Consider the following 16,388-nt stretch of genomic DNA (forward strand, 5'->3'; position numbering starts at 1 on the left):
CATGGTACCAGAACTCTCCATCTGGTGTTTGGCCCACACTCGCTCAGCTGGCTGTCCTGTCTAAGGTGGAACTCACTGCCTCCTGGTGATTGGCCCAACCACGCTCTCACGCCTAAGGTGAAACTAGAACTCACCCAGTGGGGTTTCTTACCTAAGGCAGGACTAGAACTCTCACTCTCCTGCTGATCGGCTCAAAGCCACCCAGTTAGGCTCTCATGCCTAAGGCGGAACTACAACTCACCATCTCCCGGTCATTGGCCCATAGTCACCCAGCTGGCTTTTGTATCGAAGGCAAGACTAGAACTCACCGTCACCCAACCAAGTGGAACTAGAACTCGCCGTCTCCTGGCTTCTAACCTGGTGCCTTCACTACTGGGGCAAAACCAGCATTAAGGGGCTTCATCTCAACATCTATAGAAAAGATGTTGAGACTCTAGAAAAAGTGCAGAGAAGAGCAACCAGGACGATTAGGGGACTGGAGGCTCAAACATGAAGAACGGTTGCAGGAACTGGGCATGGCTAGTTTGATGAAAAGAATGACTAGGGGAGACAGGAGAGCAGACTTCCAATATTTGAGAGGCTGCCACAGAGGGGAGGGGGCCAAGCTATTTTCCAAAGCACCCAAAGGCCAGACAAGGAACAATGGATGGAAACTAATCAAGGAGAGATTCAACCTGGAGAATTTCCTGACAGGGAGAACAATCAACCCCTGGAACAGAAGTTGTGGGAGCTTCATCCTTGGAGGCTTTCAAGAAGAGACTGGGCTACCATCTGTCAGAAACGGTGTAGGGTCTCCTGCTTGGGTAGGGGGTTGGACTAGATGACCTACAAGGTCCCTTCCAACTCTGATATCATTCTGTTATTCAGAAGTTGTGGGAGCTTTATCACTGGAGGCTTTCAAGAAGAGACTGGACTACCATCTGTCACAAATGGTTTAGGGCATACTTCTTGGGCAGGGGGTTGGACTAGATGACCTCCAAGACCCCTTCCAACTCTGGTGTTCTATATTCAATAGAACAGAAGTTGTGGGAGCTTCATCCCTGGCGGCTTTCAAGAAGAGACTGGACTACCATCTGTCGGAAACGGCCTAGGGTCTCCTGCTTGGGCAGGGGGTTGGACTAGATGACCTCCAAGGTCCCTTCCATCTCTGTTAATCTGCATCTTTCCCACGGACCAAGCCCTCCCTCCCCTCCCTCCAGGAGTTTCCTCCCCCGGGGAAGCCCGCAGCGCGTCGTTGTTGCAGCGGCGGCGGCGCCCGTCTGCCCAGCCGGTTGTTGCGCGCAGGGGCGGCCGCGCTTCCCGGCTGCTTTGCCAACCAGGAAGCGGAGCAGGAGGAGCCTCCGCCGCCGCCGCCGCCGCCTCCGCCTCCGAGCGGGAAGAGCCGGAGCCCGGCCCGGCCCGGCGGTGGGTGCCTGGAGATGGCCGGGGCCGGCTGGGCACCTCCTCAGCTGGAAGATTTCCTGCTGACCGAGCGGCTGGGCAGCGGCACCTACGCCACCGTCTTCAAAGCCTACAGGAAGGTAAGGCGGGGCTGGCACGGGGGCAGCTGGGAAGCCCCCCCACCCCCACCCTTGGCCCTGGGCGGCTGCTGGGTTGCCGAAGGTGGAGCCTCCCCTGCCCGAGGAAGTCTACCTGGAAGGGCACCTGCGCCAAACTTCTTGGGTTGGGTTGGGTTGGGGACGGGCGTGCAAAAAAGTGGGGAGCCAGCCGGACAGGAGTCTGGGGGGGGGGAGGATGAAGCCCCCACAACTTCTGAATAACAGAATAATATCAGAGTTGGAAGGGACCTTGGAGGTCATCTAGTCCAACCCCCCACCCCACCCAAGCAGGAGACCCTACGCCATTTCATAGGTTAACAGAGTTGGAAGAGATCTTGGAGGTCATCTAGTCCAACCCCCTGCCCACACACACACACACACACACACACACACACACCCTCTATACCTACTCCAGGGTTTCCTTTTTGTTTTTTTAAATACAATGTTTCATTTTTTATGTTTCAATTTTAAACTACATACATTCCATTTTTCCTTAAGCAGCCTGTGGTTTGGATACTTGCAGGTATTTCTGTGCATCATTCTTCCATAAATTATAATACATTATATACAGCTAAACTTTATAAATCTCTTCATTTTCTTCTTGACATATAAACAGAGTTGGATGGGACCTTGCAGGTCATCTAGTCCAACCTCCTGCATACTGCTCCCTTCATTGATTTATCAGCAAAAATGCAACACTATATATATATATATATATATATATATATATATATATATATATATATATATATATATATATATATATATATATATATATATATATATATATATTGTGTGTATGTATGTATGTGTGTGTGTGTGTATGTATGTATATCTAAATATCCATTTTTTTAAAAAAATTACAAAAATATAACATATGTAAGGTTAAAAAGAAATTAAAACCTAAAAAATATGAAATACCCAAAGTTTAAAAAAAAAACATTTTAAAAAGCTAAAAAATATAAAATAACCAACGTTAAAAAACATTTTAAAAAGCTAAAAAATACCCAAAGTTAAAAAAACATTTTAAATAGCTAAAAAATATAAAATACCTAAGGTTAAAAAGCATTTTAAAAAGCTAAAAAATATGAAATACCCAGTTAATTTTTTTTTTAAAAGCTAAAAAATATATAATACCCAAAGTTAAAAAAAACATTTTAAAAAGCTAAAAAACAAAATACCCAAATACTCAAGGTTAAAAAACATTTTAAAAAGCATATATATATATATATATATGCTTTTTTATATATATATATATACATAAAATACCCAAGGTTATTATTTTTTTTTAAAAAAAAGCTAAAAAATATAAAATAAAAAACCTTCCTAGAAAATTCCAAACTTTTTTTCCTTTTCTGTCTTATTAGAAGAACACCCGGGAAGTGGTAGCCATCAAATGCGTGAGTAAGAAAAATCTAAACAAGGCCTCTGTCGAAAATCTGCTGACCGAAATTGAGATCCTGAAGAATATCCGGCATCCTCACATTGTGGAGTTAAAGGACTTCCAGGTGCAAAGCAGAAGAGGGGGGGGGTGTCTTTTGCCGGAGGTTGAAGTGTTGAGTACTGGTCTTAAGTCCTTTATTTTAGTACCGTCGTAACTTGGAACGGTTGCTCAACAAATCGTTGTAAGTCGAGGACTAACTGCAAAAAAGCCAAAACCATTTCTTTGACCAAGCTACTTAGAGTGCCAACTCCTAAGGTGCAATTCTGCACACATATATTCAGAAATAATTCTCACTGGGGCTAGGTATTGTCTCCATGAGGACTAGAAACTTTGAAAAAAAAAAGAGGTTGGCTCGATGCGAATGGGAAAGTAGATGTGCTTCTGATCAACTTGATGGAGGGTTTTTTTTTCCTTTCCTTCCCTCTCTTCTTTTAGTGGGACAAGGAATACATCTACTTAATCATGGAATATTGTGCTGGAGGTGATTTGTCCCGTTTCATTCGTAGCCGGAGGATTCTTCCAGAAAAAGCAGCTTGTTTATTTCTACAACAACTGGGTGAGGAATAAAGAGAGAAAGTTGTGGACTTCAACTCCCAGAATTCCCCAGCCAGGGTAGCTGGGGAATTCTGGGAGTTGAAGTCCACAACTCTTACAAGTTGCCAAAGTTGAATGCTCCACGTTTAGAGCAGTGTTTCTTTAAGACGGTTGAACTTCAGCTTGCAGGCTGGGGAATTCTGGGAGTTGAAGTTCACCCTCCTGAAAGTTACTGAGGTTGAGAAACGCTGGCTTAGGGATCTAGTCCTCAAGAATATGGACTGTTTCTGAGTGCATTTTCCTGTTTTTCAACACAGCTTGCGCCTTGAAGTTCCTTCATGATAAGAATATCTCCCATCTGGACCTCAAACCCCAAAATATTCTACTGAGTTCCTTGGAGAAACCTCATCTCAAGCTGGCAGGTATGGAAAAAACCTCAGTCTGGGCAACTGAATGGAGTGTTTCCTGGCCGGATGCCTTTCATGTCACCATTGCCGAGCTATATCCAGCAGATTTATTCTCATTGTGCCGAGAGAGAGAAATATCTGTCTCTCCCTAGGATGGAACTCACAGCCTCCTGATTGTGAGGCGGGAGCTCCACCTCGAGGCCACCGCACCTTATGTCGGCCGTAAATGCGAGGAGCAATCATACAGCACTTTTTGGAGCCCCTCCCCAAATAATTGGTAAATGAATGGTTGTAATGGGGGTAGGGTTGCAAAGCCCTAATCCTAACCCTAACCTGTACATCATGATTTCTCTGGGATACAGGGATGAACCCCTGTGTGAAGGTTTTTAATCAAAGCTCCCTCTTTCCCCCTAGATTTTGGGTTTGCACAGCACATGTCCCCCAGGGATGAGAAGCACGTGCTGAGGGGCTCCCCCCTTTACATGGCCCCCGAAATGGTGTGCAGTGGGCAATACGATGCTCGGGTGGATTTGTGGTCAGTGGGCGTGATCCTCTATGGTAAGAGAAGTTGAGATATAAGGTAACCTTCCTTCCCTGTCGCTTTTTTCTGTGAACATTCTAGTACATATTGAAACATATAGACATACATCTCTCTGTCTCTCTGTCTATCATATCTATCATCTATCTATCTATCATATATATATATATATATATATATATATATATATCTTATCTATCATATCTATCATCTATCATCTATCATCTTATCTATCTATATATCTATTATCTATCTTATCTATCATATCTATCGTCTATCTATCATATCTATCTATATATCTATCATCTTATCTATCATATCTATTGTGTATCATCTTATCTCTCTGTATATCTATCATTTATCTATCATCTTATCTATCTATATATCTATCATCTTATCTATCATCATATCTCTCTATATATCTATTGTCTATCATCTTATCTATCATCTTATCTATCATATCTATCGTCTATCATATCTATTGTCTATCATCTTATCTATCTATATATTTATCATCTTATCTATCATATCTATCGCCTATCTATCATCATCTCTGTATATCTATCATCTATCTATCATCTTATCTCTCTATATATACATACATATGCACGCACGCACGCACGCACACACAAACACACATGCGTGCGCACACATACAAGCACACACACATATGTGACCACACACATGTGTCCATACATGCGCAATCACACACATATATCTCAGGAGTCTACGTGGATGTCTTTGAAATTCTTCCCAGGTGAAGAGATTTGGGAGCTGTGATTGTGGCTTCCTTCTCTGCCTCTGATCCTTAACCAGGTTACCTTTTGTCCCCCCCACTCCTAGAGGCCCTCTTTGGGCGCCCCCCTTTCGCCTCCAAATCCTTCACTGAGCTGGAGGAGAAGATCCGGAGCAGCCAACCTGTGGAGGTAACCGTGCCTGGTCACAGGTGTGAGGGGGAGGGGGGATGCCTTGGTTGGTTGCGATGTGAGTTTTACAGCCAGGGTTTTTTTTTCTTAAGCACCTGCTTCTCCCACCTTTCCTGCACAGCTTCCCAGCCGCCCCCGTCTCTCCCCGGAATGCCGGGATCTCCTGCAGCGACTTCTGCAAAGAGACCCCCAGCAGCGCATCTCCTTCCAGGCGTTCTTTGCACACCCCTTCGTGGACATGGAGCACATGCCCAGCGCGGAAAGTTTGGGGAAAGCAGTGAGTATCAGCAAACAGGAGAGAGAGGGAGAGGGAGGGAGAATGAGGGAGGGAGGGAGGGAGGGAAGGAAGGAAGGACACATGATGGGAAGGTAGGAAGAAAGGAAGAAGGAGGGAGGGAGGGAGGAGGAAGAAAAGCAGAGGAAGGGAGGGATGAAGGAAGGCAGAGTTGATAGGAAGGAAGGAAGAGGGAAGAAGGAAGGCAGAGATGATAAGGTAGGAAGAAAGGAAGAGGGAGGGAGGAAGAAAGGAAAAGGGAGGAAGGAAGGAAGGCAGAGATGAAAGGAAGGTAGGTAGGAAGAAAGGAAGAGGGAGGGAGGGAGGAAGGAAGGCAGAGATGATAGGAAAGTAGGGAGAAAGGAAAAGGAAGGAAGGAAGGAAGGAAGGAAGGAAGGAAGGAAGGAAGGTAGGAAGAAAGGAAGAGGGAGGGAGGGAGGAAGGAAGGCAGAGATCATAGGAAAGTAGGGAGAAGGGAAGAGGGAGGGAGGGAGAGAAGAAGGAAGGAAAGAAGACGATAGGAAGAGGCAGAAAGAAAGGAAGAGGGACGGAGGGAGGGAGGAAGAAGCGGGAGGAAGGAAGATAAGAAAGGGGAAGGGAAGGAATAAGAGAGGGAGGGAAGGAAGGAAGGAAGGAAGGAAAGAAAGGTTTTGTAGTTCAGCATTGGCTGAGAACTTACTATTACAGTAGAATCTACTGAGTCTCTATTGGCTACCCCCACCCCCACCCCACTAGATAGGAAGACCAAAACTATTTTTATTGAAAGTGGCTCTAATAACAGACTATTGCAAGTTTGATGATAAATCCATAAATATGCAAATCATTATGTCCCTTCCTCTTCCTCACAGTTCAGTGCGTTTCAGAGGTATGTCTCTAAGTCACCTCCAAATGTTACCTTAATGTCCACGGATCTTAAAGTTCTTAAGGTTGTTTTTGAGGACGGACTCCCTCTGCCCAGAGCCTCTTCTCTAACATCTTCTTACGTTGCTTCATTACAGACCAAACTTGTCATGGAGGCCGTGAAGAAGGACGAAGAAGGCGACATGGCCACAGCCCTGTCACTCTACTCCAAAGCTCTGGAGTACTTCGTTCCTGCCTTACGCTGTGAGTAGCCCAGTTGCTCTTTGCTTTTCCCTTCCTTCTTTCCTCCTAGAGTAAGTCCACCCACTCTGAGTAAAAAAACAAAGTGCTCCAGAGAGCAGGACAAGAAGCAGCGGGTGGAAACTAATCAAGGAGAGAAGCAACCTAGAACTAAGGAGAAATGTCCGGACAGAACAATTAAACAGTGGAAAAAATTGCCTCCAGAAATTGTGGGTGCTGGAAACTTTTAAGAAGAGACTGGACAGACATTGGACCTGGATTATGACTTGATAAAGCCACACTTGGAATATTACATCCAGTTTTGGTCACCATGATGTAGAAAAGATGTGGAGACTCTAGAAAGAGTACAGAGAAGAGCAACGAAGAGGATTAGGGGACTGGAGGCTAAAACATATGAAGAACGGTTGCAGGAACTGGATATGTCTAGTTTAATAGAAAGAAGGACCAGGAGAGACATGATAGCAGTCTTCCAATATCTCAGGGGCTGCCCCAAAGAAGAGGGAGTCAAGCTATTCTCCAAGGCACCAGAAGGCAGGACAAGAAGCAATGGGTGGAAACTATTAAGAGCTGGATTGGATCTGAAAGAATCCATTATTATTTTTTTCATTCTGGATCAGCTCTTCCTGATTTCATTCATTTCCTGTTGCACATTCTCCCAAAATATTCTCTTAACTCAACCTGAGTTAGGGGACTCTGGATCATTTTCCCAGAGTCCTTTCTCTGCGTGCTTCTATACTCGCTGATAAAGCCGCCATTAAAAGGGGCGTGAAAAGCCATCCGCATCCCCCTTAATGCCCTGGGAGCTACCTGCCACCGTGATTCAAAGTTCTGCCTGTCAGACACACACAGACACACACACACACACACACCTGGGAGTCACGTGACCAAGCCTCGGGTGTAATGCGCAACCTTGCTCTGCTCACTCCCTCGTCTCTCTTGTTGCTTTCAGATGAACGAGACGCCCAACGGAAGGAAGCCATCCGATCCAAGGTTAGTCCACCGTCCACTTTCCAACTGACCTGATGGTTAACTTTTCAGGCAAGCTTTTGGGGTAGGTGAAAATGCTCTTTTGCAAGCTGGGATTAGATTAGGATTTCTGCCTTAGGCAGGGGAGATGGAGGGGACCCACTGATATTTCTTCCCCAATGGGCTGACTCTTCAGAAGTCACGTGTGTGAAGAGGAGAATGTGATTAGGAAAATATTAGAATGTGCAGGGATGAACAGACTAACACTGGCAACTAAAGAGAAAAAACAAACCAATTATCATATTATATGGGATTCATTTTATCGATGGTTAGAGAATAAACATAAGAACTAGTAGTAAAAGGAGTTGTGTAAAATACAGAAAATGTATCATTTGTTAATATAACTAATAAATATGAAGATTGTTATAGTCTTAGGTACTTAAGGTATTGGTACTAAACTAAGAATGGATTAAACAATGAATATGAGAATCACCAAGTTCCATTGGGGTTTGCCAATGCGTAAATCTCATAAACAATCTATTGATTAGCAGTATTTTACACCAAGAGCCCCTTGGCTGTTCTGAGCCCTGATTTATTGATTTATTTTTGAGAAGAAGAACGGGCACCTTAATTTGCAAGGCGCCTACTTTGGTGTAAAATCATAACTGCTCTTTCTTTCTTTTTTGAGATTCTGCTTCTGGTCAGCGTCAGGTGAGGCTGTGTCTTCCCACTTTTCGTGTTTATGTCCTGTTTCTCCTCTTGTCCAGGTGAGCGATTACATCTCACGCGCGGAGCAGCTCAAGGCGCTGGTGGCATCGGACAACAAAGTCCTTTTGCAAAAAGGCTGCCCTGGACGGGACATTTTGAAAGGTAAATTTCTAAGGGAAGGAGGCTGAGTGAGGTAGCATCCTCAAACCCTTGCTTGAAACAGCGTCTTGTTGGTAAGATGTAAATGAGGAACTCCAACCTTGTTTACAAGTCTTAAAGTCCAAAACTTTAAGACTTGTGGATTTTAACTCCCAGAATTCCCCAGCATTAGGGAATTCTGGGAGTTGAAGTCCACAAGTCTTAAAATTTGCTGGGAAATTCTGGGAGTTGAAGTCCACAAGTCATAAATTTGACTGGGGAATTCTGGGAGTTGAAGTCCACAAGTCTTAAATTTGACTGGGGAATTCTAGGAGTTGAAGTCTACAAGTCTTAACGTTGGTTAGGGAATTCTGGGAGTTGAAGTTCACAAGTCTTTTAAAGTTGACTGGGGCATTCTGGGTATTGAAGTCCGCAAGTCTTAAAGTTGCCAAGGTCAGAGACCTTAGGAGACTAGAAGACCTCCAAGGTCCCTTCCAGCCCCATGATTGTATGATAAACAAGGATTTGTTGCAAAATAATGCTGGGTGTCCATCCTGCAGGAGTGTTGAGGGCCAGCAGAGGGCACTGCTCCACAGCCTCCTTTTCTCCAAAATCAAGCTATTTCCCCTGAGCGATATTTACTATTTCAGGACAGAGCTGGCAAAAGGAAGAGCATGCTGTGTTTGCCTACGGTTGTTGTAGGTTCCAAGACAGACGATCAATTTCTGGGAAGGGTTGTGGTCGTCCAAGAAACATTTATTTCTTTTTGCAAAATCAAGTGTGGGTCGTTTATCAACTGCCTTCTTTAGCAATGGAAATTCTGCTCTTACTATGGACGTAAGTCAAAGACTACTGTATACCAAAACCAGTCCCGAATCTCTTCCCATCCGAACTTCAGGGAACCTTCTCTCACGTTGATTGGGTTCTTTGGTTAGAATGCAGTACTGCAGGCTAATTCTTGCTGATGGCTAGTTGTCGGCAGTTCGGCAGTTCGATTCTGACTGGCTCAATGTTGACTTAGCTTTCCGTCCTTCTGAGGTCGGTAAAATGAGGAGCCAGATTGTTGGGAACAGATATGCTGATTCTGTAAACTGCTTAAAAGGGCTGTAAAGGACTGTGAAGCATATATAAGTCTAAGTGCTATTGCTAAGTGGGAAGGAAGGAAGGAAGGAAGGAAGGAAGGAAGGAAGGAAGGAAGGAAGGAAGGAAGGAAGGTAGGTAGGTAGGTAGGAAGGAAGGAAGGAAGGAAGGAAGGTAGGTAGGTAGGTAGGTAGGAAGGAAGGAAGGAAGGAAGGAAGGAAGGTAGGAAGGAAGGAAGGAAGGAAGGAAGGAAGGTAGGTAGGTAGGTAGGTAGGTAGGAAGGAAGGAAGGAAGGAAGGAAGGAAGGAAGGAAGGAAGGAAGGAAGGAAGGTAGGAAGGAAGGTCGTGGGGGTGCAGTGGTTAGAGTGCAGTACTGCAGGCTACTTCTGCTGACTGCCGGCTGCCTGCAATTTGGCAATTCAAATCTCATCAAGCTCAAGGTTGACTCAGCCTTCCCTCCTTCCAAAGTGGGTAAAATGAGGACCCAGACTGTTGGTGGGGCAAGAGGCTGACTCTGTAAACCACTTAGGGAGGGCTGTAAAAGCATTGTGAAGTGGTATATAAGTCTAAGGGCTACTGCTATTACTCAGCTGCAAACCTTCCCCCCCCCCTTTTGTTTCAGAGATGTCCAAGAACAAACCTCGCCTTTACGCTGCTCTGGATGTAGCATCTGCTGCTGTGGCAAAGGTCAGCTGCCAGGGGAGATGGGGAGGGTTGCCTTGATTGAACCCGGGAGCACGCAGGGACCCTGTGCTCGAAGCGAGAATGAGCTGCTGCGCTCCCAAACAAAGAGTGTTGTGACTTCTGAGGTTGGGGCAGGCTGCAGGGGACTGAACAGAATAACAGAGCTGGAAGGGACCTTGGGGGTCTTCTAGTCCAACCCCCTGCTCAAGCAGGAGACCCTAGACCAGTTCAGACAAGTGGCTGCTCGGTCTCTTCTTAGAAAGATCCAGTTGGTGCATGAAGGAAAGAAGGAAGGAAGGGAGGGAGGGAGGGAGGGAGGGAGGGAGGGAGGAAGGGAGGGAGGGTGGGTTTGAAGGGATCTTGGAGGTCTTCTAGTCCGAATTTCCTGCTCAAGTTGGAAATCTGATGCCATTTCACACAAATGATGGACCAGTCTCTTGATAAAAACCTCCATTGATGGGGTATCAGGGAAGGGAAGGGAGGGAATGAGAGAGGAAGGAAGGAAGGAAGATAAAGGGGAAGGGAGGGAACGATGAAGGAAGGAAAATAGAGTTGGAAGGGACCTCAGAGATCAAATAGCCCTCCAATCTCTTCTTTAAAACCTCCAGTAACGGAGTACCTACAACCTTTTTCGCTGTCAGGAAATTTCCCCTTCGTTACTTCTTGTCCTGCTTTCGGGTGTCCTGGGGAACAGGCTCCCTTCAGCTCCTGGAACTACCCTTCAGCCCCCCCCCTCCCCAAAAAAAGGCGAAATAAGAGCCAGATGTTGTAAGGATGCGCTAAGCCACACGTGGAATGGGAACGTTGTCCAGTGGGACTTTTTTTTTTTTGCTCTGTCCAGCCAGGACGGACGGACGGACGGACACACACACACACACACACACACACACACACACACAGAGCCCACTTGCCTTTGCAGCCTGCTCGAGTGCGAATGTATTCAATTGCGTTCAGAAACGAATGGATGTACCAGCGTTCTCTCCTGAAACTCAACGTGGCATGAAGAGAATCTGATATTTTCCGCTTCCTAAAATCCCCCGGATTTAATTTTACCCAAGGTCTCCACGTTTTGTCAGGGGGCGAGGAAGGGAAGAAAAAAATTTCTTTCTCCGTACCTTTCTTCCCCCACCCCCCTCGGTGCGGCTCATTTTCTGGCCTCCTCTTTGATTCAAAGTGTGGGGGGGTGGGGGGGGAGGCCGGGGGGGGGGGTGTGTTGATTCCTATAAAGATGGAAGAGAATGTTTGTAGCTCAGGATTGAAATCCTTGGTGCTCTCTGAGCTGGGTTGGTTTGCTTGGCGACGTTTCATGAGCCCACTAGATAACATCATCAGTGTGAGAAGGGAGTGAGCTTTCTCTCTGTTAATCAAAACACACCTCCACCGGCAGGGCTAGTGATTGGAGAGAGAAAACCTTACTCCCTTCTAGTACTGAAGATGTTACCTAGTTGGGTAATGAAACTCCTGCAAGCAAACAGCCAACAACTTCAGAAAGCACCAAAGACCCCACAGTTCTTCTCCCCCTCCTCCTCCTCCTCCTTTTTCTTCTTCTTTTTCTTCTTCCTCCTCCACTCCCTTCTAGTACTGATGATGTTACCTAGTTGGGTAATGAAATGTCTGCAACAAAACAACCAAGCTCAGAAACCACCAAAGACCCCACATTCCTCTCCCTCCTCCTCCCCTTCTCCTCTTCTTTTATTTCTCCTCCTTCTCTTCCTCTTTCTCCTCTCCTTCTCCTCCTCCTCCTCCTCCTCCTCTTCTTCTTCTTCTTCTTCTTCTTCTTCTTCTTCTTCTTCTTCTTCTTCTTCTTCTTCTTCTTCTTCTTCTTCTTCTTCCTTCTTTCTTCTCCTCCTCCTCCTCCCTGATGGGATGCTTCAAAGAAGTCCTTCGTCCATCAGGGATTCAACTTGCTATTTCTCTCCTCTCCAGGAAGAACAAGGAAAGGAGGACGGGGAAACACTGGACCTCTATCAACAGAGCTTGGGCGAATTGCTGCTGATGCTGGCTGGTGAGAGCCGTGTGATGCTGTTGTGGCCTGCCAGCGACCAGCAGAGCTGGCAGAAGATTGGGACAGTGGGGAGGTTGGGGAGGAAGATGGGCCAGTCGTGGAGTCTGGGGAAGGCTCTGACGAGGGCTCTGTGTGGGAGGCAGGAGGGGGCCAGGGCCGTATGCCAGTTATCAGCTGCCTTCAGAGTCAGACATCAGTGAGGCAGACAAACAGCTGGAGCCTGTTCCCAGTGTGCACATGTGCAGAGGAGAAGGGAACAATTAAGGAACAAAAGCACAGGTGGATGGTGAATGGCCCCTCCCATAGGGAATAAAGAGGAGCGAAAGGGGAGGGGAATTTGCAGGAGACAATTCGTTCAGTTCATTAGTGTGAAGATTTCTTTGTGACTCTCAGAGACTCCTTGCCAAGTATTTTCTTGTACAAGCGTTGCGTTTTGGAAGATATCGGCCTGGCAGCTCTCCAAGCCTGATAAGGTCTGTGGTTGTAAATCCACCCTTGAAAGACTGTTTTCCAGGACTTTGCTGGATGTGGATGAGAGGAATTCACACGAGCTTCATAAAAAGGGGTTTTGTCGGGACAAGGAGTCGGCTTTGTGGTTTGGGGAAGCCTGGGTCAGAACAGATGAGGCTTTGGGGGGCAGGAGAAAAGGGCTGGAGAGGGTCAGTGGCCCCTTCCGTGCAAACAGGCTTATCGCTGATATCAAACTTGAATTTTAGGACCCTGGGGGATGTAAAGGGCAGAGGAAGAGGGAGGAAGAGCCCTTGATGGAGCAGAGGAAGGGGAAGTCAGCTAGCCCTCTCCTCAAATCACCCTTTTCCTCTTTTTTCCTAAATCCAGCGGAACCTGCGGGAAGGAGACGGGAATTGCTACACGCTGAGGTACTTTATGGCTCAATCACAATCAAAATAGAGCTGGAAGGGAACTTGGAAGTCTTCTAGTCCAGCCCCCTTGCTCAAGCAAGAGGCCCTAGGCCATTTCAAGCAAGTGGTTGTCCATTTTCTCCTTAAAAACCTCCAGTGATGGAGCATTCAGACTTCTGGAGGCAAGTAGTTCCACTGGTTATAGTCCTCACTGTCAGGAAGTTTTTCCTTAATTCTAGGTTGGTTCTTTCCTAATTTGGTTCCATCCTTTCCTTTCCTTTCCTTTCCTTCTTCTCCCTTTCCTTTCCTTTCCTTTCCTCCCTCTACAATTATTGGCTTGGAAGGGACCATGGAAGTCTTCTAGTCCAACCCCCTGCTCAAAGTCTCCCACTCTGTTATTCTGATTTATATTTTTGCAGTCAACCAGTTGTTACCATTCTGAAAATGGGTCATTAAAGTGCTAATGGCAGCTGACTGCAAAGAATATAAATCCTTCCATTCCCCTACCCGTGAGTTAGAACTGAAGAAGTTTCTTGGATGAGAAGCGAAATGTTTTCAAAGTGGGAAAAAAAACCCCAAGAAAGTCCAGTTTTGAACTGGAGTCTTTTGAAAAAAGCTCCTTTGGGACAACCTTGACTGACCTAGATGATTGAGACCATAGGCACTTCCATGCCAGGCTGATGGGCTTCCCAAGGGCTCCTTGGCCATTGACAGTTGGATGAGGCTGACTTGATGGACCCAGAGGTTGGCCCAACAAGGTTCTTCTGATGTCCTTTAGGATTGATGGATGGATGACAATTCAAGGACCTTTCCCGCCAACCCAATTCTCAAAAGGATTAGCAGTCAATTAAAATCGAAAATCTCTAGTTTGCGTTTGCCTTGGCAGGTCCAGATGCTGATGGGCCGAGCAGAGTATCTTAAAGAACAGATCAAGGTAATGAGAGGGGGGGCGGGGGAGAGAGCTGCCCTGCGTTGCCCTGCAAAGTAGGAGACCCCTCAAAGCATTGAGCAGATGTGATGGGTGAAAATGGGTGCGGTGGTGGTACTGGTGACTTGCCAGAAGCCTAAGCCTAGGAAAAAGGGGGGGAGCTGAAAAATGTGGGAGGCCTGAGCCTCACTTCTTAAGTCTGGATCTCTTTTCCTTGCAGATCAAGGAATCGCAGTGGGAAGCTGAATCCATGGGAAATGAGGGCCTTTCGGACTCTGTGAGAAACTGTAAGTCTGGTCCCTTCCCCTTCTCTCTCCTTTCCTCCTTTCCTCCCTTCTTCCCTTCTTCCCTTTTTTCCTTCCTCCCCATCCTCATCACTTTCCTCCCTCCTTCCCATTCTCATCACTTTCCTCCCTCCCTCCCTCATCATCATTTTCCTTCCTTCCTTCTTTCTTTCCTTCCTTCCTTCCTCCCCATTCTCATCACTTTCCTCCCTCCCTCCCTCCCTCTCTCATCATCATTTTCCTTCCTTCCTTCTTTCCTTCCTCCCCATTCTCACTTTCCTTCCTCCCTTCTCATCATTTTCCTTCCTTTCTTTTTTCCTTCCTTCCTGCTTTTTTTCCTTCCTCCCTTCCTCCCCATTCTCATCATCCCTCCCTCCCTCCCTCCCTCCCTCCCTCCCTTCCTTCCTTCCTTCCTTCCTTCCTTCCTTCCTTCCTTCCTTCCTTCCTTGATATCCTATCACTGGAGGTTTTTAAGAAGTGACTAGAGAGCCATTTGTCCAGAATTGTATACGGTTTCCTTCCTCCTCATCCTTTTCCTTCCTTCCTTCCTTCCTTCCTTCCATCCATCCATCCATCCATCCATCCATCCATCCATCCATCGACCTTGCCCTGCTTGTCAGCGCTAGCAAACTACTTAATGTAGAGAACCCGGCCAGCGTAGTAGTGTAAGCACCTGGCTAGAAACCGGGAAACCGTGAGTTCTAGTCCTGCCTTAAGCATGTAGCCCCCCTGGGCGACTTTGGGCCGCTCCCTCTCTCACCGCCTCAGAGCGAAGAAGGCAAACCAACGCCAAATAATTTCACCAAGAAAACTTAGCGACTGATTCAGGCTGAGAGAGAAAAAAATTCACAGAGATCAAATTCGGAGGCAGCCATTTAGAATTTCAGCTTTTAAGATTTGCTAAAACGGATCTGAAATTCACATTGTTGGGTGGTGGGTTTTTTTTTTTTTTAATGCTTTCATTTCAGGCTTAATCCAAATTGCTTTTTTCCCCTCCCTCTCTTCTACCTTTTTTTAACGGATTCATCTCAGACCTAATCTAAATTTTCTTCCTTCCTTTTCTCTCCTTTTCCAGCATGTACTTTACAATGACAAAGGAAGGGGAGCTTCCGCATCTCAACCAGCGAGCCATGGACAATCTGAATATACACCCCATTTTTGGGGACTAAGAGTTGCTGGCCTAGAGCCGGCTCCCTCCGCAGATTCAGACGGATGGAGCAAGCTCTGAGTAACCTGGGGTTTTTGCAGACAGTCAACCTTGGTATGGCGTGATTATTTTTCCAGGTGGCAGAACCGAATTGAAGCGAATAATAACCTTAGAGTCTAGCTATATCAAGCATTGAAAGAGCAGGGAATAAGCTCAGGGTACTTTTGTTGAAGTTGCGTAGTGTGTTACAGTAGTACATAATGTTTACAAATGGGTGATGCCGGGATAGTTCTCCTTTGTGTTACCCCGACTGAAGAAAGACAAAGAATCTCATAGAGAAATGTCTTCATAAAACTATTTTCTAACACCTGCAAGAGTGTTCGTCCTTTTATTTGCCATTGGGGAGGGGAGGGGGGGTCAAAGACGGCGAAGTTCTAAAATTGTTGAAGCCTGGTGGCATAAGGTAGAGGTCTTCAAACTTGGCAACTTTAAGACTTGTGGACTACAAGACTTCTGGCTGGAGAATTCTGGGAGTTGAAGTCCACAAGTCTTAAAATTGCCAAGTTTGGAGACCCCTGGCATAAGGGATTCTGTTGTGAACAGAGGAGTGGGGGACTCTTCTCGTGAAATATCTCTGGACTCGCTCAATTGTGGGAATTGAAGTCTTAAAAAAAAAGATGCCAAAGTGAAGAAACACTGCCTCAAGCTTTGATTGGGTTTTTAATCATGATTTAAGCCACCGTTTTCTGGGCGCCGTCACCAGGGTATACACTATAGCCTGATCCAGGTAACTGCTTCAATGCAATATATGAACGGAAGCAGCCCA

At 46.2% G+C, this 16,388-nt stretch overlaps 1 protein-coding gene across 2 annotated transcripts; it reads left to right on the forward strand.

The window, feature by feature from the left end:
• Nucleotides 1-1,275: 1,275 nt before the first annotated feature.
• Nucleotides 1,276-15,929, forward strand: ULK3 (unc-51 like kinase 3). Of its 2 annotated transcripts, none has more exons than XM_081964429.1 (16): nt 1,276-1,520; nt 2,906-2,938; nt 3,418-3,538; nt 3,834-3,938; nt 4,338-4,481; nt 5,305-5,387; nt 5,509-5,664; nt 6,660-6,765; nt 7,712-7,752; nt 8,496-8,598; nt 10,277-10,341; nt 12,265-12,343; nt 13,181-13,221; nt 14,090-14,137; nt 14,352-14,418; nt 15,491-15,929. In XM_081964429.1, the coding sequence occupies exons 1-16, from the start codon at nt 1,419-1,421 to the stop codon at nt 15,505-15,507; spliced, it is 1,311 nt and encodes a 436-aa protein (XP_081820555.1). In that variant the 5' UTR covers nt 1,276-1,418; the 3' UTR covers nt 15,508-15,929. The 2 variants fall into 2 exon arrangements, with proteins under 2 accessions (XP_081820555.1, XP_081820554.1); XM_081964428.1 differs by having other exon boundaries at nt 1,281-1,520; nt 2,906-3,046.
• The last annotated feature ends 459 nt before the right edge of the window (nt 15,930-16,388 follow it).

Source organism: Natrix helvetica, assembly GCF_964273705.1.
Source record: "Natrix helvetica genome assembly, chromosome: 12".
NCBI classification, from domain to species: domain Eukaryota; kingdom Metazoa; phylum Chordata; class Lepidosauria; order Squamata; family Natricidae; genus Natrix; species Natrix helvetica.